Source organism: Bactrocera oleae, chromosome 6, assembly GCF_042242935.1.
Source record: "Bactrocera oleae isolate idBacOlea1 chromosome 6, idBacOlea1, whole genome shotgun sequence".
NCBI lineage: Eukaryota > Metazoa > Arthropoda > Insecta > Diptera > Tephritidae > Bactrocera > Bactrocera oleae.
In genome coordinates this window covers 37,510,898-37,535,855 of record NC_091540.1, presented here as the reverse complement: position 1 = coordinate 37,535,855, position 24,958 = coordinate 37,510,898, and the positions used below count along the sequence as shown (strand labels likewise).

General features: G+C 36.9%; 1 protein-coding gene across 9 annotated transcripts in view; it reads left to right on the top strand.

Annotated features, from left to right (window-relative positions):
* Positions 1–24,958, top strand: part of axo (axotactin) — a 143,287-nt gene that overhangs the window by 24,207 nt on the left and 94,122 nt on the right. For 8 of the 9 annotated variants that reach the window (XM_036364562.2, XM_036364557.2, XM_070111148.1 and 5 more), the window contains exons 2-5: positions 14,329–14,970; positions 15,057–15,309; positions 19,361–19,580; positions 23,623–23,758. In XM_036364562.2, the coding sequence (XP_036220455.2) occupies positions 14,346–14,970; positions 15,057–15,309; positions 19,361–19,580; positions 23,623–23,758 (1,234 nt within the window). In that variant the 5' untranslated portion in view covers positions 14,329–14,345. Of the gene's footprint in view, positions 1–11,486; positions 11,515–14,328; positions 14,971–15,056; positions 15,310–19,360; positions 19,581–23,622; positions 23,759–24,958 lie in introns of those variants that run through there. The other variant, XM_070111147.1, reaches the window with a different exon arrangement.

The following is a 24,958-nucleotide window of genomic DNA, read 5'->3' as shown; positions in this document are numbered from 1 at the left end:
TATCTGCATTTTTTGAATAGCCGAGCTTTTCTCGTACAATAAACTTTGACGATTTTTCAAAATTCGAAAAGTCGCAAGAGTTATTGTTGTAAAACTTTATTTTAACAAGTAAGGAAGGGCTAAGTTCGATTGTAACCGAATATTTCATACTCTTGCAACTGCAAACCTTATCGAATGCCTGGGATATGTCAATAAAGGAAACTGAACAATACTGCTTCTTTTCAAAAGCCGATCTAATGATAGTGACGATTCTGTGTACCTGTTCAATAGTACCGCGATTAGCTCGAAATCCAAACTGATTTTCAGAGATTATTTGTCGCTCATGGAGGAACGGAGCTAAACTGTGGAGAGGAATTTTTTCGAACACTTTTGATAATATTGGTAGCAAGCTAATAGGTCTATACGATGTAATTTGACTATCGTCTTTTTCCCGCTTGGGAATTATAACAATTGTAGAAATCTTCCAAGATGGTGGGAAGTAACCATTTCTTTACATTGCGTTAAAAATGATTAGTAAAATTCTTATAGCACAAGTGAGTGAATTGATTATCAATAATCCTGTAATGCCATCTAGCCCTGTCGACTTTTTCACGTCGAGGCTTTTAAAAGCGGTCTGTACCTGAGAAAGCCGAAATTTGATAGGTACGTTAACAATATTACTTATGTTTGGTGGACTGATATAAGCATTTGTAAAGACCTTCTCTATTTTGTATTTTAACCAGTCCGTGTTTCTGTTTGGGTAGAAATGCAACTGTTCACAGTGTATGAATTGTTGTGCGTGGTGAGAATTGTAGGTGAGTGATCAGATAATAAGTCGTATGATGAAATAACTGTCTACTCGTTGCGTTTAATGCTTTTAACAACTGCTAAATCTAAATGAAATCTGGCCACTTTTTAAAGTCTGTTGTCCAGTAAGTCGGTGTTCCGCAAGAGACAACGTCAAGATTATTTGAAATTACTGTATCATACATATTATACATACTTCCTCTAGGGCTAATGCGTCTAGACCCCCAAAAGATATGTTTATCGTTGTAGTCACCAGTTGTAATAAATTTGTGGCCAAGCGAAGCAAAAAACGTTGAAACCTGACTAGTTCAATTTTGTGTTTGGGGGGGAGGGGTCAGTAAACAAATGAAATTGCGATATTTGAATCTAATATGTTTATAGTTGTGGATTGGATAAATTGTTCTTTAAATTCCGGCATTGGAGAATGCCTCAAATTTTTCTTCACAATAATGGCGCTACCACCGCATGCTCTTCTACTTGGATGCTTAGTATAATAGGTTTTGACCGGTAGAGTGTGTTTCCAAAACCAGAAGTATGTCGATATCTTCTGTGTGCAAAAATTGTTCAACTTCGTTTATGTTGGGATAGCCAATTCTCGTTCCAGTAACATATTTTCAGTTAGTAAAAGCAAGTAAAACGTGCAGAAGCATGTTTTGAGTTTTCATCATCTCCTGGAACATACTTGTAGATAGATAGCCAGATTTGATTAGAGGTATGCATCGCGACCTATAATCTCTCGTGCCCACCCCTAAGTCATATCCCCCCAGCATGTTGATAAACTCCAGTATTCTGCTAGTTGCTAGTGAAGCGATGAGATCCCTGTTTAGAAACATGGATCCCAGTCCCTTAATTCTGCGTCTGCAGACTGCTGTGCAGTCCACTAGCAAATGTTCTATGGTTTCCGGCTCCATGTCACAGAACAGGCAGTTTGCAGAAGAGTCTAAGCCCATGTTGAATAGGTGTTTATTGAGCCTGCAATGGCCGGTGTAAAACGCGACAAGCAGCCGGAATTTTTTCCTCGGGAGATTGATAACGGCTTTAAACCGTCTGAGGTCGTAACCCCCCATTAGCAACCTCGCATGGCGCATGCCTTGTTGCCAATGTCTCTCCCTGCCTGCTCTTTCCTCCTTACGGAGCAGCTCTTCAATGGTATGTGGACCAACCGCTAAGCATGGTTCTGGTCCCATCATTTTTATGGAGACTGCAGAGCGGGCCAGTTTATTCCCGGCAATACCGCTGTGGCCTGGCACCCAAATAAGGTGCACGCGGTTGTTGTTTGATAGGCTGTTCAGCCGTTCTATGTACTCCTGCACTAGAAGCGATCTGACCTCATAGGCAGGGATCTCTGTTAGTCTCTCTTAGTGCCGCCTGACTATCGCTGAGTATGGCAATACTTTTATTGCGATAGTTGCGTTGGAGGTTTATCTCTACACACCGACTTATAGCAAAGACTTCCACCTGGAAAATGCTAGGACAACTTCCCATGGGAATGGAGAGTTTGGTGCTTGACCCAGTGACCCCTGCACTAATCCCCTCCGACGTTTTAGAGCCGTCGGTGTACCACTTGATAGTGCTTGCCCTTAGCAGCAGGTCCAGCGATGAATTATTCCATTTCACCTTGCCGCCAAGGGTAACTTTGAACTTCTTAGTGAAGCTTACTACTTTGGTAATGTTGTCCCTTAGGAGAAGGGCTTATAGCATTTCCTCTCTTAGCGCCTTCATCTGCTGGAACGAGATTACCTTCCCTCTGCTAACTTCTTCTGCTGTCATTTGGAGCAGAGTCTGTTTGGCTGTCGGTTTGATTACCATATGTAGCGGTGTGAGTTCTAGTATTACTTCCAGTGCTGCAGTCGGACACGTACGTATTGCGCCCGACGCGCAGATGCAGGCAAGTCTTTGCAGATTCGACAGTTGAAGTCCTACGAAATCTGCGATGCCTAAGACACCGCTCCATAGTCGGTCTCACGATAATGGTGTACCTTCACCTGATAGTCCTTGGGGAGCACGCCCAGGATTTCTCCGCAATCGGTTGCATACCATGAGTGCTTTCGTAGCCTTGATTAGGGTCAGGTCCATATTCTGCTTCCACCGTAAAGGGGAATTAAGCGTAAGGCCTAGATATTTGACTGTTCTGGCCATCTCCAACACTCTGCCATCAAGGGATTAATTTCTGAGGCCTGGCAGTGACCTCCGTCCAGTGAACGGAATGCTTGTAGTTTTGGAGGGGTTGATGTTTAAGCCAACCCCACTACACTCCCTTTGCCAGTCCCAGTCTCCTTGTACGATATCGCAGAGTGTGTCTACGAATTTACCCCTAGCTAAGATAACAATGTCATCCGCATATCCCTGACAGCGGATTCCATGGCTAGTTATCAGCTCAAGGAGTTCGTCCACAACTAGGCTCCAAAGTAAGGGGAATAGCACTCCACCCTGTGGGCAACCTCTTGTTGTGCCAAGACGAATTTTGGTATCTCCTACTGAGGTTTTAGCTACTCTAGTGCGCAGTATGGCTGCGATCCATCTGCGTACTGGTGCTACCACACTCTCACCAGTGCTCTTGACACGCTTTCGTGAGACGTATTATCAAAAGCACCTTCGATGTCAAGGAAGGCACATAACGTCACCTCGCCCCCATCTAACGAACTCTGCATCTCTGAGGTTAGCTGGTATAGAGCAGTATTTGTTGATATTCCTGATCTGTAAACATGTTGCTTAGCATGAAGCCTTGAAGCCTTCAGCACCTTCAATCGTATTTAGTGGTCTATGATCTTTTCAATACTCCTTAAGTAGGAAGGAAGTAAGACTAATTGGCCTAAAGGATTTCGCCAATGAGAAGTCTTCCTTTCGACCTTGGGTATAAAGATCCCATTTGCAGTGCGTCATGATTCTGGGATATATGCCAGCGCTAGGCTATCCCTCATCAGCCGAACAAGGTGGGGCAGTAAGACCTGCTCCCCCTGTTGCAGAAATGCTAGAAGAATGCCATCCGCACCCGGGTACTTATATTTTTCGAAGAAGATCAAAGCCCACTGTTTTTTCTTTTGTTGGTCTACAGGCATTTTTGGAACTTAGGAATTTTCAGTTTATTTTAATTATTAGTGTTTTATTTGGCAGCTCTATACTTCCCCAACAAATGAAACAGGAGAAAATTACTGCATACTTGTAGGCTGACACGTTTTAGATGTGATCAGCTGTTTTTTGTTTCTCGCGCCAAAAGTAAGGTTTATTTTGTTTTTGTTGCTCTATGCAGGAAGAATTACACAAAGATTGTTTTTAATTTATAATATTAACAGTACACTTCAGGTGACCAATGCTAAATCCTTACTGCATGTACATACTTTTCTGACAACTAGATTCGCCCAGAAAAACGCACAAAATTACGGAGCAAATTTATACACGACCGCACTCAGTAACAGCTTTTAGTTTAGTGAAAAAAATGTTTTTTAATAGGAATTTTTCATGCCTCTGACTATACCTAACACTTTATGCGGTTTATGAAGTCAATATGAAAACAAATAAAAAAAAATACTAAATGCATTCACGACATGTTTTCAAATCGAACGTGTTAATCTGGTAATTCGTTAAAACACTTAACTGTGAACATACTTTTTGCTCTATCTCAGTAGTGTGGTATATTTTGTTCAAAAACAATTGACTCAATTTTAATAAATACTTACTTTTGAAAAATCATCCCTAACATTATTTTATAGTGAGCAGCAAATGAACTTTTCAGGCATCGACGCAAAACAAACAGCTCATTTGAAGTTACCAAGTAACGAAAAATTGTCAAGCTTCGTTACTCGGTAGAACCATAGTCCTTTAATTTTACAATAACAAAATGCTCGTAAAAACTATTTTTATTGTTTATTTTATCGTAATAATTTTTTCGAAATTATGTATAACTCCATGTCTATCTCCATTAATTTTGTGTGATACAAACAACCATTAGTTGAACAATACTATTATACTCTGTGCAACATGTTGCAAGAGCATAAAAATATAGATAAAAATTCAGAAGTTAATATAACCCTTTGAACCATTTAAGTCTAATATCCATATTAGTTATAAACTTGAAGGTTTGAAAAATGTTGATCTCGCAATAACTCAAAGTAGCGGTATCTAACAAAATTAAGAAATATAGGTACATGTATTCTTTGCATAATATACTTCTGCTCCTTACGATTATTTTGTAAGCGTACATACATATATGAAACCTTCAAAAAAAAAGTATCGAAATGTCTTTACATCATTCATTTCGGTTCCTTTCTAAGTTTACTCATTCGAAAAACGATTTCAATCACTTATTTATGGTCATAACTCAATATCATCTTCTTTCAAAGTACCTTTTAAAAAAATGTGCTTTTATTGCCTAGTTATTATCACTGATATGGTCAAGGTCTTCAAGGTTTCCAAAATAAACGTTCTCTAATAGAAAATGAAGTGAATGCATTTTACACAAATGAGCAATTATCGATGCCTCACTCGCAAACTGCCACAAGCTATAAGCAGAATGCAATATGCCAGTCATCTTAAGTAATGCTACCTACCACAAAAAAAGCTTTCCTACTGAAAATCAAAATCATTAGTTGACTCCTGCTCTTGGCCGCTTAACGTGTGGTTTACGAACATCGCTGCCGATTCACATCATCATCAGTCAACGTCCTTCAAATGCAACTTGCAAACTCAGCTTCACTCATCTCATGGCCACCAGAAACTAAATTCGACTCATCGCCAACTCGTGATTGCAATAGAAGTACTCAAGTGTAACACACAAACACACATTGCACCTTTGCTGGTGCTCAGCAACACTTCTAAAAATTTCTTTCGAAATTTCCAAAAACATATTTATGTACATATGTTTATATTTCCACTTTCAAACGAACATGATGAAATAATTTCCACATACACATATATTTGCCCTAAATAACCGTAATGCAATTTTAATAGAAAAATGTCAAGAATTGAGAATAACTAATGTTTTCTGCTTTGCTAACTCGTATTAAATGCCACACCAAATGAACATATGCTACGAAAACTTACAACTCAATTACCTGGGAAGTTGATGAAAGCACTCTGTGATTTTGGCATGAATGACATTAAACGGAATGCGCTCCTGTTAACTGTGATATGAGTATAAATTACACTGCTCCACCAAAACTGTCAGCTCCATTTGGTGCTTCATCCAGCTGGGTTCCAGCAATGATTCATGCAGTGATGATTTTTGCAATTATTGGGGAATGAAAGGTGTAACAAATTAACGTGTATTAGGGTTAAGATATAAAAATCAAGGAAAAATAACAAAATTGTTTTGAACATTATAGAGTTTTTCTATAGCCACAGTTGAGGTTCATCAATATATACAGCGATTAAATTTTTCATTAAACTCTTGCAAGAAAGTGCTTCCAGGTGCGATGACTTGGTTTTTGAGACTTTATAGTGAATACTTCTTTACTCTTAAATTGCACTAATGAACAGCGAACGAAATTACCGATGCTTTGTTGGAATTTATTCATAGATTTCATGTAGCTACTCCTTCATTCAAAACTGCTGTTAACTAATTGGCGCAGGTTTTCAGTCCAACTGAGGTCTGGAGATCGTGGTGCCTAATTGAAGACTTGCAAGGTATTGTAGAAAAACTACATTTTTACTTTTGCCAAAAAGTTCTTAGGAGCGTTGCCGTCGTATTTTAAGATATTTTCTCCAAATATGCAAGCTTCCTAGGAGTCGTGTTCATCCGACCATAAGCTCTCATCACTTTCCCCAAAAGCTTCTGTAGTCCTGCTACCCTAACTTCTCATAATGCGTTACCAAAACAAAGAAGACACTCCGATTAGGATTTACTAGCCTTTTGAACTAAGACCGTTTGCTCGTATATTAAGGGGTTGCATAAATTTCACGGTTTCAAAACATCCCAAATGTTCAAGTTGATCCCAGTAATAGCTTTTGAGTTTTTGTTTACTCGTATAGTAGTCACTCAAAACTTTAAACGCGTTTTTCTCGAAACTGTGTTTTCAAAGCCTGTTGTCAAGATTTCTCGCAAGCTACTCAACCGGGTCTTCGAGATATAATTTACAAGGTATTGAACGAAGGATTTTTTTGTTCAGTTACAACTTAAAAAAAAACAAGTAAGGAAGTTCTAAGTTCGGCTGTATACTGAACATTTTATACTCTCGCAACTTGCAGGGATCAAAGCTCGGGAGTGTACTTCAGGTGTTGACATAGTATTATCGAGAGTTTCATTTATTTATTTTATTATATGCATTTTTTAATTTTTTAAATTATATATCTTACACATTGACCGATATTTTAGGTAAAAAGTCAACTATAGGCACTGGGGTCCACATATTCAGTACCTAGGGGCTTGAACAGTTTTGGTTCGATTTAGACTTTTTAGATTTTTGGTCAAAAGGGTGCACAAGGTTATGTACCGAATCTGGTTGGAATCGGTTAAGCAGATCCCAAGATATGGGTTTTCACCTAAAAGTGGGCGGCCCACTGTCCAACACGGTTCCTACAATGTCATCTTATACTCTCTGGAGTATTTTTTTATTGATATATCGCGCTTTATGTAGTCTTTAACAGTACCATTATATGGGAAGTAATCGGGGCTATCGTCACATTTCATCCAGTTTTACATTGTCGGTAGAGGTGCTTAAAATATTTGTTCTGAGCGCATTTTCTTATTTTAGCTTGAATGGTTTGGGAGATATGTACATTAAACCTTTTGAAGGTCGGGGCCACGCCTATATTTTCAAAAGTTTTAGCCCACAAGTACACTTTTGCTACTGCGATCCCTGTGCCAAATTACAGTTCTATATCTTATTTTTGTGCTTAGTTATGCCAATTTATAGGTTTTCCTTGAATGGCGTTTTGTGGCCGTGGTACTCATCAGATTACGATATCTCAATTTTTACTCAAGTTACAGCTTGCACAAACAGACAGACAGTCACTTGGATTTCAACTCGTCTCATCATCCTGATGATAACCCTATATCGAACTCGATTAGTTTTATGTGATACAAAGAACCGTTAGGTGAATAAAACTATTGTACTCTGTAACAACATATTGCAAGAGTATAAAAATTACTAAAAGTGCGATAATTCACTGAGTAATTGCGCCACAAGCATTAAATTTCACAACGAAGATGGTTGAGGGGGGCTTAGTAAGTTCAGATGTAAAAATGGGTTAAGGGGTGTGGCACCACCCACCTTAATGTGAATTCCTATATCTCAGGAACTACCTGACTCGTTTCAACCATATTTGGTGTGTAAGGTTATCCAAACATTCCTATTATAAGCTGTGAAAATGTGGGCGAAATCGGATAACAATCACGACTATTTCCCGTAACGCAAGATTTTAAGTTTCATCTAATTCTTTCACTTTACAGTATACAAATCAAATATCAATAAAATTATTAGAGTAAAACTTTGCACAAATAGTGGTACTCAACGTACTTAATCCTACGGCCAAAATTTTTTGAAATTAGGCTATGACTTTTCAAGGACCCAGACACCAAATATGTGGACACCAGTGTATATGGCTGATTTTTAACCAAACATATCGATCAGTCAGTGTTTTCTAGTATTGAAATTCTGGTTAACAGCATTCTTTTGTGCCTAAAATGGGTGAAATTATGTAAATACTTTCCTTAGCCCCCATATACCTAATAGAAATCATTTCGAATTACCGGTTGACTTTACATCGCATCTATAGGCCAATATGTATGAAATTTTAATGCAATTCCGAACGAAATTCTAATTATAGTGTATCTTCTTACCTGTAACGGTAAATAATGGATGCAATACTTCCTACTTTTATAATACAATATAATATAAACGAAAATCACGTATATCACTTTACCTTGAGAGAGTATAAAATATTCGGTTGCACCTGAACTTAGAGCTTCCTTACTTGTTTTTTAATGCATAGCCCCTATATTCCAAAATAAATTCCATGAACCATTTATATTGAAATCAGTTTACCTAAGCTGAAAAAATTTAAAGTACAGGGCAAAATATGATACACTTGAATATATCTGGAGCGATCATTAATAAGATTTTGCAAAATAAAACAGTTGGGTGTTTTCCACAAGCGCAAGTAAGGCGGTAAGGACTGGTAGCTGGGTTTATATTAAGTAACACATAAATCACTCAAGCATTGAATGCCGTAGTCAGAAACTTCACTCAGATTTTAATTTCCTTTTAATTATACTAATTAACAATTTGGCAAACTTTTGCTCCCATATCTGCATAAGTAAACGTACATATGTATATACTTGTATAGAAAGATATTCAAATACTTCTGACACTCAGTCTCAGTCTTATAAAATATTCTCTCCAGCTTTTTGTCAGAGTTATGAAGAGATTATAATAACGGATATATAATATATATAAATACACAAATGTTGTCTCGTTAGTGTCATGCACACATACTATTACAATGTAGCATTCAAACAATTTGCGACAAAGCCTCTAAGTGCAGTCATTCCCTCATGTAAACTCTCCACGCGTGAGTGCCTACCGCGCTTTAATAGCTCACTGCATCATTTTAATGATGATTTCAGAAAATTAACAAACCTTAGCGCTTAGATACATAAGTACTTTGTATAATGGCACAAATGTTGAATAGATACAGCAAGAATGATATATATTAGTAAATATTGTGTAATTATTAACGATAGATTTTGTTCTTCAATATGTTCACTTATGTAACCCAGGGAATAATTATAGTATCGATATAATAACGATAGATATATTGATATGATTTCAACATTTAGTTTATAAATATACTCTCGCAACATGTTCGAAAATGGAGGATAATAAGTTTGCTCACCTAAACGTTGTTTGTAACTCTTAAAACGAACAGAGGTAGATATAGAGTTGTAAGTATTGGTATAAATGATCAGGATGACAAGACGAATACCAAGAAACTGTCTGTCACTAATTTGAGATGCGGGTAAGGGGGAGTAGGGTTTAATCGTGCAAAAACAGGCAAGTTTTGAGAATTTTTTTATGACGACACAGCTAAAATCTCTTTGTTAAAACCAATGATACATTAAAGTATGATATTCGAATAATGTTATGTAGAATTTTTACGTAGAAATATGAAATTGCTAATGTAATGTACTGTTGTGTGGTACGAAATATATTTTTTTATTCAATATAATCTCCCTTAACTTTAATACACTCATTCCAATAATCCTCCAATAATTTTATGTCATCCCTATAATGACTTTGCAGATGCTCTGCAAAATACCCGTCTACGGCTGTAATAGCTTCTTCATTCGACGAAAAACGCTTTTCACGAAGGAAATGTTTTCAGGTTTCTGAAGAGGTACTAGTCGCTGGAAGCCAACTCTGGTGAATACGGTGAATGCTCAAGCAATTTTTAAAACACCTTTGTGAGCAGGTGCATTGTCTAGATTGCGATTTTATTGTGCTACAAACCAGGTCTTTTCTCACGAATTTTTTCATCCAACCAAATCCAAAAGGCTGCAATAATATTCAGAGTTTATATTTTTACCTTTCTGCAGATAATCAATCAACGAAATTCCTTTTGCATCCCAAAAAACTGATATTTGCTGATCGTTGTGACTTCACCTGCTTTGGAGCTGAATAACCAGCTTCAGTCAACTGTAAGCTTTCTTATTTCAATTTAGGATAATGGTGGTAGATCCAAGTCTCATCCATATATATATAAAATATTATTTCGATAAATTTTTTGTTGAATTGTTAACGTGTGCGACACTAATTTTCTAAATAGCTTTTTCATATGTAATTCTCCATGTAAGATATGAAGTACTCGTTCGTCTGAGATGCCTATGGCATTAGCGATTTCAAGCTTAGTCAAACATGGATCTTCAGTAACAATATTATGAACTTGCTCAATGATTTCTGGTGTGGTTGAGGTTTTTGGTCGTTCTTCGTTCCTTCAAGCCTAGTACGACCACGTTTAAATTCACCAGCCCAAATTTCAACGGTACATTTTGAAGGATACATTTCTAACAATTGTTCATACATTTTCTTTGCTTTTAAACCTTTCAAAACAATGGCTCGGAAACCAGAAATTAATTGACAGAATGACTTGTAACTTTGCATGTGTTATCACGACAGATTTACCAACTTGAAAAAAAAAGTTTGGAGCTAGTAGTGCTATACCTTGGTAAGAGCAGAAGCTTTTCAACCAACCTGTATGTCGGTTAATGTGTGAAGTATCTTCATAAGCTTGCGTGGAAACAAGTTCTCCCGTATACTAAGGTAAAATCAAACGTTAATACAATCAGTCCAGACCTTCCTTAGCCCCATTATACGCCGATATAGCGATTCCCGATTTTTCAACTGACTTAAAACCCTTTTACTTGGTTAATATGATCTATATATCTATATATAATCTGATTGGCGCTGATAACAACGAAATTGGTGTAGACCTTAGTCTAAATTTTCTTTGGTTTTCCTATCCGCCCCATATTTTAAATTTTTTAATTTTAGTTGAAGCTGAATATCGAAAACGAAGCAAAATAAAGTGATGAATCTAAGTAAGTTTACGTCCTATGAGTTAATTGACACCGAATATAATTGTAATCCGATCAAGGTTTGGTCGAACAATAAAGGTTGAATTCTTGATTAACATATTTTAATTGAATTATAAAATTCTGGTGTCACGGTGTTTGTTGCCAACCTCCTCCGAAACGGGTGAACCGATTTTGATGAAATTTGATGTACTTATCGGGTAGGTCTGAGTTAAGGGTTACTATTTTTTATTTTATTGGACAAAATTTTTTGCTTTTATTGTTTCACGATTCAGCATTAAAAAGATACATGCAATTAAAAATTTTCATACTCGCGACATTTATATTATTCTGTTCCATACACACATCCACAAGATAGTAATCAAATATAATATTATACAAGTAAGGAAGGGCTAGGTTCGGATGTAACCGAACATTTTATACTCTCGCAAAGTCAAATAGTATACTCGTTTGAGATTTCTTTGTGGATTGACTGATATTTTCGGCAGAAGGTCAACTATAGGCACTGGGGTCCACATATTTAGTACTTAGGGGCTTAAACAGTTTTGGTTCGATTTAGACAATTTTTGGCCACAAGGTGGCATACTTTAATCGCATTATTCACGCAAAGTTTTATCCCGATACAGTCGTTGTTGCCTGATTTACATAGTGGAAAGTGAAAGAATCAGATGGAATTTAAAATGGTGTTATATGGGAAGTAGGCGTTGTTGTAGTCCGATTTCGCCCATTTTCGCACTATGACATAGAAATATGAAAAGAACGTTATGCACCGAATTTGGTTGAAATCGGTTAAGCAGATCTCAAGAGGTTAGGTTTTCACCTAAAAGTGGGCTGTGCCACTCCCACTGTCTAATTTTGAACGCGGTTCCTATAAAGTCATCTCATACCATCCCAGAGATAAAATTTAATGTCTCTGGCGTGTTTAGTGCTTGATTTATCGCGCTTTTAGTAGTTTTTAACAGTACCGTTATATGGGGAGTGGGCGGAGTTGCCACCCGCTTTTAACTATTTTCACACCGTCAATAGAAGTGCTAAAAACATTTGCTTCTAGTGAATTTTGTTATTATAGCATTAGCGGTTTAGGAGATATGCACATTAAACCTATTAGAGGCGGGACCACGCCCACTTTTTAAAAAAAAGTTTTAACTGATTGTATGCCCCTCCCTAATGTGATCCTGTGTGCCAAATAACAGTCTTGTATCTTATTGCGGAGCTTAGTTATGGCAAGTTATTTGTTTTTGATTGATGGCGTTTTGTGGGCGTGGCAGTGGTCCGATTACGCCGATCTGCAATACCAACCGTCTCACGGTACCTAGAAACATGTCTACCAAGTTTCATAAAGATATCTCAATTTTTACTCAAGTTACAGCTTGCTCAGACGGACGGACAGACAGTCACCCGGATTTCAACTCGTCTCTTCATCCTCATATATATATATATAACCCTATATCTAACTCGATTAGTTTTAGGTGATACAAACAACCGTTAGGTGAACAAAACTATTATACTCTGTAGCAACAGGTTGCGAGAGTATAATAATATGCCCATTAGGTGTCTCCCGTTGTCACTTCTCAACCAGCAAATATAGTGTATTTAACATTAAATTTTTGTGCATCTCGAAAACGGCGAACGTGTATGCACAGGCAATCCAAGGCAGACTGAGTGCTTTTATTTGCGACTGTTGTTGTTTAATGCCACCAAACCATTGTCATTTTAAGATATACGTTAATAATAAACAACAGTATAACACAATCATTAGAACTGTTTGCTTGCTGAAGCAGCATTAAAATACACAGGAATACAAACTAAAATTTTTTTTTGGCACAAATGCATGCTGTCTAAACCTCACAGATTGACCGATATGTTCGGTACAAAATCAGCCAAATGCAATAGGGTCGAGATATCTTGTGCATGAGTCCGTTAAAAGCTGTAGTCCGATTTCGACATTTGTTGGGCGACCGTTAAACACCTAAAGGACACTACTTTTGCAAAGTTTTTTCACGATATATTCATTGGTGTTTAATTTGTACGCTGAAAAGTTAAAGAGTCAGATTGAATTTAAAGTTGTGATGTATGGGAAGTAAGCGTGGTTGTCATCCGATTTCGCAAACGTTTTCAATTAAAGGGGCGGTGCCAGGCCCATTGTTCAATTTTTACACCTGAACCTACAAAACCACTCTCTACCATCTTGGTTGTTGAATTTAATGCTTCTGACGCATTTGTTTAGTGAGTTATCGTACTTTTAGTAGTTTTCAATATGACCGTTATATGGGTTATTTTATGAAGAAATGCTAAAAAGACTTCTTCCCAGCAAGTTTGGTTGATTTAGCTTTAGCGGTTTGGGAGATATATGTATATGTACATTAAACATAGGTATAAGGGAGCGGGATAGCCCCAAACATATAATATAAGATAGCGGTATGGCCCCCACTTTTAAAAATAATTTAGCCAACAGATTTACAGATCTGGAATTTTGCACACTTCCGTTTCTTTCCAAGAAGCTTTGTCGGAACCTCCGATATCAGACCACTATAGCATATAGTTGCCATACAAACTAAACGATCGAAATCAAGTGTTTATGTAGACAATTTTTTCATTTAAGGATAGTTTGGATGGATTTTTGTCTAAGGCAGTGGTGCAATCTCCCAAGAAATTGTTCAGGCTTCCGCTAATCATCATCTCGTCAACCTCATGATTTTGATATATCTATCTCTAGAAATTCGACTAAAGTTGAGAAATGCATTGCGACTGTGTTATTGAGCCTAAATCTATATGTACAAGTATATATACACCGATTGTATTAAGGTGTTACAAACACCCGTGGGGTGTGCTAACTATTGTATTTTGTTTCTGTCTCTGTAATGACATAAGTCTGAGATTACATGTTACCTGAGGATTTAATTTAATAGTACCTGCATATTTGAAGTTATCAGAAACCTCAATAGTTTCTATGTGTTCCTTCATTAGCTCGGCATTTACCTTTCAGTGTTTATAATGAATTTTCACCATTCCAGCAAATAAACTCAGCACAATGCGGTCCAACATTGTGATGGCGCGGCGACACCATCACTGTCTCCTATTGCTTTTACTCCTCACGCAAGCGTTCCTAACCTGGAGTAGCGCCGCCGCCCCATCAAATACGCTTGCATCACAAACTGGCGCTGGATTAAGCTCCACTAGCGGCAACAACAATGCTAGTGGCAACAGTGCCGTTAGCAATAGTAATATAAATAGCAATAGCAACAACAATTTCGTGGGAAATCCCAATGTGAGCATAAATAGTGGCAGCAATATTGCGAGCAACGGCAATGTTAGCGGCAACTCTATAAGCAGTAGCGGCAGCAGCGGCCTAGGCGTCGGCCCAGGCAGCAACAGTATCGATTTACTCAGTGCAGCTGGCACAAGTGCGGTCGGTATCAGTATACCTGGCGGCAGTGGCAACAGCAGCAACATTATTGTATTGCCTAGGGAGAAGTTGTACGAGAAGTGCACTGGGCCAGGAGATCCCGGTCCATGCAAGCAATACATTTACAAATGGCGTTACGAGCCGCTCTCCAACGAGTGCACCACCTTCATTTGGGGCGGCTGTGATGGTAACCCTCAAAATCGTTTCAATACAGAGGCTGAATGCTTATATCATTGCATTGGGGGACCGCGTAAGTAAAAATAAACAAATGGAGCGAAATATTTTAATTCAAAAATACCACATTTGTTTTCTTTTTCTTTTTTCTTTATTTTGTAGATACATTGCCTCCTTTCCTACGCTCCACCACCAGTGAACCTAGCACCACCGAGTCAACACAGCAGTTGTCATCCAACACTGTGGGACCTGTGTATGGCGGCGGCGATGCTTCAGACTCCAGCCCTGTACCTTTTGATCAGCGAGGCCCAGAACTAACGTTTGCCGAAACGGGCCAGGAGAAAACATTCGTCTTTGCCAAGAATAACACATTCATCCAAATGGACGGTGACATTATACAAACATTTCAATTAAGGTAAGATTAACAAACGAAGTAATATATGTATGTATAACTTGTACATACAAGTATATGTATATTTAAAGTAGACTGCGTACATTTATCGGAATTGTCTTGGTTTTACTCTAGTTCATTTAGCAGTACTCGCATATTTGGAACCACCACCATCGTTCGTACATAGAATTAGTTTTTTCAGGGATCTACAAGTTGTTGGTGTAAGAAAAAGATCGACATGATAATATTTTTGATGATATTTTAATTTAAGGAACCAATGAAGTATTTCAATAATTTTATGGTCTAGTAGAAATTATTATGCTTTGAATATAGCTATACGAGATACCAATAAATTATTAACACATGCAATTTAATAGTATTCTTATAATATTATATCTTAATACACCGCAAATAAACACAAAAAGATGTAGGTAATTTATTGCCAAAAAGATCGACATGATAATATTTTTGATGATATTTTAATTTAAGGAACCAATGAAGTATTTCAATAATTTTATGGTCTAGTTGAAATTATTATGCTTTGAATATAGCTATACGAGATACCAATAAATTATTAACACATGCAATTTAATAGTATTCTTATAATATTATATCTTAATACACCGCAAATAAACACAAAAAGATGTAGGTAATTTATTGCCAAAACTCGATGAAACATCTACATCTTCTCTTAACATCTATCTACCGAATATGACGCTTTTCAAACACTGTACCACACTATATAGGATGTACCATATATATAACGGGTGTTTTTATACTCACGCAACATGTTGCTAAAGAGTATAATAGTTGTGTTCACCTTACGGTTGTTTGTATCACCTAAAACTAATCGAGTCAGATATAGGGTTATACATCTATAAATGATCAGGATGAAGAGACGAGTTGAAATTCGGATGACTGTCTGTCCGTCCGTCTGAGCAAGCTGTAACTTGAGTAAAAATTGAGATATCTTTATGGAACTTGGTACACATGTTTCTTGGTAGCGTAAGACGGTTGGTAATGCAGATGGGCGTAATCGGATGACTGCCACGCCCACACAACGTCATTAATCAAAAACAAATAAATTGCCATAACTAAGCTCCACAATAAGATACGAGACTGTTATTTCGTATACAGGATCGCATAAAAACTACTATAAGCTCAATAAATCTCGCACTAAATACTACAGAGACATTAAGTTTTATCGTTGGGGTGGTATGTGATGACTTTATAGGAACCGCGTTCAAAATTAGTCAGTGGGAGTGGCCCCGCCCACTTTTAGGTGAAAACTAATATCTTGGGATCTGCTTAACCGATTTCAACCAACTTCGGTACATAACATTCTACTCATATTTCTATTTTATAGTGCGAAAATGAGCGAAGTCGAATTACAATCACGCCTATTTCCCATATAACGCCATTTTAAATTCTATCTGATTCTTTCGCTTTCCATTATCCAAACAATGTGACCAAAAATTGTCTAAATCGAACCAAAACTGTCCAAGCCCCTAGGCACTGAATATGTGGATCCCAGTGCCTATAGTTGACTTTTTACCGAAAATATCGGTCAACAAAGAACAAGGTGGCAAGATCCACAAATCAAACTAAAACGAGTATACCATTTGACTTTTCGAGAGTACAAAATGATCGGTTGCATCCGAACTTAGCTCTTCCTTACTTGTTCAGAGTTGATTTTTGGCAGCTGTTACTCGATTTATTATCAGTCTGGTTCGCCATTTCATAATGAATAGACTTACTCTGGAACAACATTTGCAAATCGTGCAACTTTAAAAAATAATGGTTTGAACGAAGCCGAATGACCATTAAGCGCACCGCTCGTTCGTTAAAAAGGCTCAAAACGAGATGACCACCGATACCAATTTTTCCAAGTGTTCTGCGATGAAGCTCACTTTTGGTTGAATGGTTACATTGTTAAACAAAATTGTCACATTTGGAGAGCTGATAATACATAAGCCATTGTAATTGAAATATTTAACTAAAAAAATTTTAAATGATCGCTGCACTTTCCGGAAAATTTAATGAATATCAACCAGACTATCTTAATGTCTGTTTCTTTCAGCATTTATTGTATTCATGTATTGAAAAACCATGTATGGCATTTCAATTCAAAATTTATATTGTATATCTGTATATAAGTATTATGAATAAGATATGAATACATTGGGGAATAAACTAATCTACAGCTTCGAAAATCCGGCTGCTCGTGCCCATGGCTCAGGCCTTAATCAGTCATCTCTACATATGAACATATCCGTGATGCTGAGCACATGCAAATGAATCTAGTAGCAAATGTTATAAATTGTTGTAGGTTCTTATGATTTTTAGGCAAGTGGCAGGCTGCAGGCTACGAAAGAACAGGCTGCTTCCAAGAGCATTCATAATGAGTGATTACAGAATGAGTTTCTTGATTGCTTTCCCTGCATTGTGGTGGTACTTGTGCAGTATGTGCTTGAGTGCTTTGAAATACTCGCACACAAATCTTATTTAAGTATTTTAAATACATTTTGTTTACTCACATGCAAAAACCAGCTGGCAATCAATCAGCAATCAGCTAGCGTTTGCCCAACTTATAATGAAATTTTGCATCTCCTGCGTACAACATATGTTTACGAATTGCGAAGATTAATAAGAGTTAGTACTCAAACCACTTAGTAAAACTCGATAAACCTCAAAACTTATAAGAATTATATTAAACTATTATCTGTTTAACTTATACCAGATGAAAATTTGGCCTTAAACTAAACTAATTCCTAAAATATACACAATGGTCTTAGTTTAGGAAGTAACGTAGAATTTTTGAGTCTGCTTTGATCATTGTCAATGGTATCGAGCTATAGTAGCTAAAGTGCCGTTACATAGTCCATTAGGAGTAGTCATCAATTTGGATGCCAGCGAACGGCGCGAAATTTAATAAGCTCTGTGGCCTCACTAACGATACCTGTTCCAGTGTTTTACACCGTGGAGCCCCAGATGTTGGAAACGTTGCCTTGCCAATGCAAGACAAGTGCATAAGTGATACTCAATTTTTTTTCTGGTGTCTTGCCTTTGGCATTTATTGCAACCTTCTCGTTTTGTCAGCCTCATTCTGCAGATGTGAGCCGCCTCCAGACTGTAGTCAGTATGCAACCATGTTCCTACTACGAAATACAAATATATCGAGTTAATTCATGATAAAAAATAAGTATGGGTGCCTTGAATTGTAAAGCTAATGAACTTCTGAAGAAAGACACAACTCACTATCAGCAGAATGGGACCAGATCGGAGATAGGCTGATAGGTTGGCTTGTCGTGACTTGGTTAGTGCTTGTCAATTACTAGCTCTTCCGCAGTCACAAGGAACTTTTGACCCTAGATAAAACGCATAAATACTCTAGTGAGCTCTTCGACTTCAGAAAAGTTCGCCTTTCCATAGTTGTAGAGGTTAATGGATCCAAATCTTACCGAATGATGTTTGTCCAAGTTGTTTAGAAGAAGAAGAAGTATAATAAAATCCAAACTTCCCTCTTGACTGGACGAGGTTAATGCTAACTAGCCTTCGTCCACACACGTTCAGATTTGTAAAGAATACAAGGCGCTTTTTCGACACATGGGATCCAACATTAGTATTTTGGCTTAACAAATTACTTACCTTTAACTGTCCAAGTATGATTTCCCAGCTCGGATCATCCTTAGAACCAAAGCTAGCCCATTGTTCATCATTATTTTTTGACTCTTTCGAGTTCTTTGCAATACTTACAGTTTCGAAAATTGGCTTTCCATCCGTATCTTTAAAGAAAGTTATATTCCCAAAACTACTTAATTTTCGGTCCTAACATAGTAGTCTTTTTGAGTAAGCTGAAAAGCCCCCAAACTTATAGGAAATACTTGTATTGATATAAAAATATGCGCCGAGCTTAATATAATAAGCTTAATATAATAAGTTACCACTGAAAGATTTTGAGATACCATTAAGCTTCACACTATGAGGGATCACAGGAGGTTAATACCAAAAATATTTAATAAAACAAATACATATGTTCATAATTTACAACATTTCCTTCTGTATATATTTATAGACTTTGTCGAGAGATCTCATTTCAATTTCGAACGCGTCTACCACATGGTCTACTCGTCTATCATAACGTAAAAAATCCGGATCGCATTAACTTAGACCCATATGCACTGTATGTAATTGTAGAGAAGGGGCAACTAAAAGTGGTGCACGTTTTTGGAAAGCACTCGACGAGCGTTACCGTGGGCGAAGGACTCAATCGTGACGAATGGCACAGTGTGATGGTAAAATTATTATATATACGTATTATTTAAATCTATAATTTATGTATTGCTGTATTAAATGTACATATAAGAGTACCTTTTTTATATTTTTATTGCAACTGGAAACAACTTCAAACAATTTTATAAATACATAACTCACACACTGACTGACATATTCGGCACAAGGTTTGTTAGAATAACGAAATTCATTATATGTAGTACAGAGGAGCTTGGGTAATTAGTGGACCAATTTCCCATATTTTTGGCATTAAAGTAAAGTAAATCGAATACTATATTTTCAGTTAATTTTGCTAACATATTGGCCGTTATATACTGTATAATGCAACTGGAAGTTTGAAAATCTTGTATTAGGTGTATGGGTGATATGGGTGATATGGGTAGTATAGGTAGTATTGACCAGATTTTATTTATTTTTGGCATTATCACATATCATTAATAGAATGCTCTCTGAGTTTCATTAAGGTAACTCACATACATTCACCAACATATAAAAAGTAAAGTCAACCTGTTGTTTGAAAATTGTGTTATATGTGATCTAGGACAAGTTTTTACCCCATTTTATCTATTTTAATCACAAAAGTACATTATTATTAGAAAAACACGCTTTTTCAACTTCATTATGATAACTCACATAGGTATGGGGACTAAGAGAATTATTGATCCGATTCAATCCATTTTTGCTATACAGGCTGCATACCTGCTTGCACAAACGGACGGTCGGTTAGACAGTCACCCGGATTTCAACTCGTCTCTACATCCTGATCATTTATATATTATATGTATACATAACCCTTTATCTAACTCAATTAGTATTAGGTGATACAAACAACCGTTAGGTGACCAAACTACTATACTCCGTATTAACATGTTGCAAGAGTATAAGCATTAACTGTAGTAGATTCGTTGTCTATAAAGGTATATCAAGTATTTCTCTTCTTCTCTAAGTATTAAAATCATTATCTATCGCAAAATCATCACAATCCCCTTTGCTTTCTACAGTCTCCCACTTATCAATCACACATTTTGGCATTGATTGTTGAAAGTGACAAAAACCCTGCTGTCCCGTACGATCAACCGCCAATGTGTGGCAACAACATTACTCACCGTGGAGCATATTTACATACATACATATTAACTCATATCCAATCCCGTGAAAGTTGGAGAATTTATGAGTATAGCTTTCATCAAGTTCTACTCGGTGAACTCTTGAAAAATGCCGACGATAGTCATTAATAACGTTCCCGTTGAATGCATTTTCTTGTTACACTTCTTTTTGGGTTTATTTTAATTTTGCTTCGAACTTTTTTATTGTTCCCTAAACCTGCGCTGCAGAGTTCGAAGAAAAGGAAATACAAATGAATGCAATTTTGGAATTCATCTACCATTGATGCCAGTTCAATCATTCACAGTTGTGAATCTAAGGCAAAGGTGTTGTTGTATGTGTGTCTGTGCGATTTGCCAACATACATTGACGCCGCTTGCACCGCAAAATGCACTTAAGGTCACGTCGGACATTGCAAGTAAATTACTCTCAACTTGAAACTTATGAAATTCATAAATTGATTGAATTTTATCTTTCTCATCCTTTTTTTAACGTCATGCAAAATTTGAACAGTAAAGTCCCTGAAATTTGTTTCTGCACACGCTGACCTTTAGCAAGTAAATTAATTTTCAAAAGTTGATATTCACTTTCGAAAAGTTGAAAAATTGTAAAGCCTTTACTGCTGTTCTGTTCATTTGCTATATTCTTATACTTTTTATGAATCTAAAATATCAGAAACTGGGGAACAAAATTTACCCCATACCTAGGTTCGCGCGCCAAAATATTGGCAACGTTAACATCACTTTGCCCGCCATGAAAATCTTGAAAAAAAAGTTTGATGTTGGAAAGCTCTACAGTCAATTTTAAAATTTTTGGGTAGCTTAATAAAGGTAAATTCAAACAAGTAAGGAAGAGCTAAGTTTGGGCGTAACCGAACATTTATTACTCTTACAACAAGGATCAAAGCCGGGGAAATACCTTCAGGTATTGGCAAAACATTAGGTACATTAAAAAATGAAGCGAAAATATTCAACTTCATTGTTCGACAAAATCGTGAATGGATTACAATCAAATTTGGTATCATATTAACTTATTTTGAAGTTCCACTTAGTTTTTTTTACTATATTTTTCCTCAAATGAGACATATGCGAAGACTTACGCCTGAACAACGTTTATAAATGGTATAACTTTATTACGAAAATTCACGTTCTATAAAGATTGTGTTTCGCACACTTCGCTTAACTTATGATTAACAAAATCGACCTACTGGGTGTACTTTTCTTAACACCATCACCCATCTTGAGACCCAACATTCATTATTGGATAATATTCGACCGAAAATACCACGTCCAACACGCAGTGAAGAAAATATAGCGGCCGTAGCAGAGAGTGTACACGAAGACCGTGGAGAGTCGATTCGGCACCGCTCCCATGAACTCGGACTGACGTATGGAACGACTTATCGTTTTTGATGTGGAGATCTAAAATTGAAAGCGTGCATAATACAGTTCGTACAAGAACTGAACGCTCGACCTTTCCCAGCGCTGCGCTCTATGGGATCTTGAGAAGTTCCAAGAAGAGCTGACGTTTTCGCGCCAAATTTTGTTCAGCCATAAGGATCATTTCTGGCTCATCAAGAGCTGCCATTTCATTTAGAAAAAACAGCGGTTTGGTGTGGTTTGTGGGCCAGTGAAATCATCGGTCCATATTTCTTCAAAAGTGATGCCGGTGAGAACGTCACCGTCAACAGCGACCGTTATCGCGATATGATAACCGACTATTTGGTGACTGAAATTGAAGCTGGTAATCTCGGCGATATTTGGTTTCAACAAGACGGCGCCACTTCCCACACATCGCATTATTCAATGAATTAATGAGAGAACACTTCAGTGAGCAGATAATTTCACGTTTTGGGCCGGCCGATTAGCCACCAAGATCGTGTGATATCACACCGTTAGACTTTTTTCTGTGGGGATATGTAAAGTCTAAAGTCTATACGGACATTACCGCTTCGATTCAGGGCTTGAAGCAAAACATCACGTATGTCATTCGCCAGTTACCAGTCGATTTGCTCGATCGAGTCATCGAAAATTGGGCTCAACGGATGGACAACCTGAGACGTAGCCGCAGCCTGCATTTCAAAAACATAATATTCAAAGAATAAATGCCAAAGAATGTTGTTTCGATCGATAATAAACATTCTCCAAAACCAACTCCGAAAAAAGTATTGCCTGATTGAAAACCACATGTATAAAAAAACACTCGTTACGTTATGCTGCATCTTATATATTTTTCACTTAAGACATTATATAATTTGATATAACTGAATAATTCTTCCGTTTGGGAAGGGTTGAACATTTCATTAAAAACAAGGGCCTTAAATTTACAATTTTGCCCAAAAATAAACCTTATTTCTGTTGCATCTAGAAAATGTCATTACTCAAGTTAACTTTTCGTAATCAATTATCAACAATAAAAAGTACTTTCCCAGACTACTTTCCAGGTCTTCATAAAAATAGTAACAATTTTGAACAACAACATAAGTTAAAAAGTACTTTTCCACGTCACATCTGACAATACCTTTACCCACCACCTTCTACACATCCGTACGTTTGAACTTTCACTGATTTGTAATCGCTTAATGCATATATGTCTATCTATGTGTCATATTAATACCCACACGAAAGTTGTCTACGCAGTTTCAGAAATCTTAAATGAAATAATTAATACAACCTCATTCTTTTCGAGTTTGACCCTGTTTGATGCCACCTTTTAACCACAAATCAATTTCTTTCTATGTCATTCGATTTGATTTATCTTAGAAATTTCATATACGAGTATGTATGTATTTTCATACCCACATTCGGCTTTTGCCAATGCTCGCAATGAGCCAAACATTCAGAATAAGTATCCTATCTACAACAAGTGTGTGCGTGCTTGGATTGTCTCAGGTCATTCAACAAACTAATGCTTCTTCTTTGTTGTCATCGATCAATGTAGGTACGCATCGATGTCCATGGGGCAAGATTGATTGCACGCGTTGACAACAGTCAAGAGGAAGTTTACCTGAAGGGCTTGAACCACGACACTAACTATGGAGTGTCGACGAATCTGCCGTCTGTGGTGCTGGTTGGAGGTGAGTTCTTTGTATTTGCTACATCATTTTTTAGCTACAATAGACGTTAATCGTTATTTAATATATACCTCATATATCGGCATGGCTCTTAGAAGAAAAGAGCTGTCCAGAATTGAAAATATATGTGTAAAAATATTGTATATAATGTGTCATTAGGGGCAATGCGTTACTCAACATAAAGAGAGCGCTTAAAGATAAGGTTTCTGGGTTCAATTAGGCTAGGCATTGAGGCTGATCGTCACTACGGAGACCACAGGTATTACACTTAGACAATTAAATCTCACTCCTTCTTAATAATAATACCAATATTTAAAAAAAAATCAATTTATAAAACGGAGTAAATTACTACTTGAGATACAAATAAAAACTCCCTCTGTGTTCACGAAACAAGTACGTGGACAATAGGATCTCATATATCCAGTCCCTATCCAAGCATTCCTAGAACATTAGTTTACAGAGGGTATCTATGTTTCTTAATTCTTTTATTTTAGGAAACTCTTATTTAGATATATACGTATAACGAGATATATTTAGCCCTACCTGAAAAATAACTGTTCGTTCCTCAGCGAGACACTATAGCTCAGATTATCTTCTGCCGTTAAAACGTAGATTTTGCCATTAAAAAGAAAAATATGGTACAACATCGTAAGGGCTTCTCGATAGAGAACGGATAGGACCATTTAACAAAGCTTCCTGTTCTGTGAATCTCGATCAATTAAGTGACGTCAATCCATTCATTCGGATACGATTAAACATAATTAGTTCGGTTTTGAAAAGATCTGCAGCAGAATCCTGTCAAACAAAAAGTTAGTTATCGACCAAAAAATAATTATATAACTAGTCTCATTCTGAAATCACTAATGTAGAACGACACGAGAATGAATAAGGGACCGAAGCATTATTAAACAATAGAGTACATAATTCTCCAACTGAGAAAGAGTTAGTTCTCATATCGAATTCTTAAGCTGCCAAAATGAAATTGAGGTTGGCGTCTTTTGGCTTTTCAATCATGCAAATAGATTTTGACGAACTCTTCCAGATAGAGCATGTTCGCCATAAACTTCCACGAAAATACGATAATTTTCGGCAAAAGTGTTCTTTATATTAAATTTATGAAGAAAATCTCCCCGCAAAAACACTTCTTATGGCACAAAGCTCAACATATTTGAGTGAAAAAAATTTAATTATGGTGTTAATTCT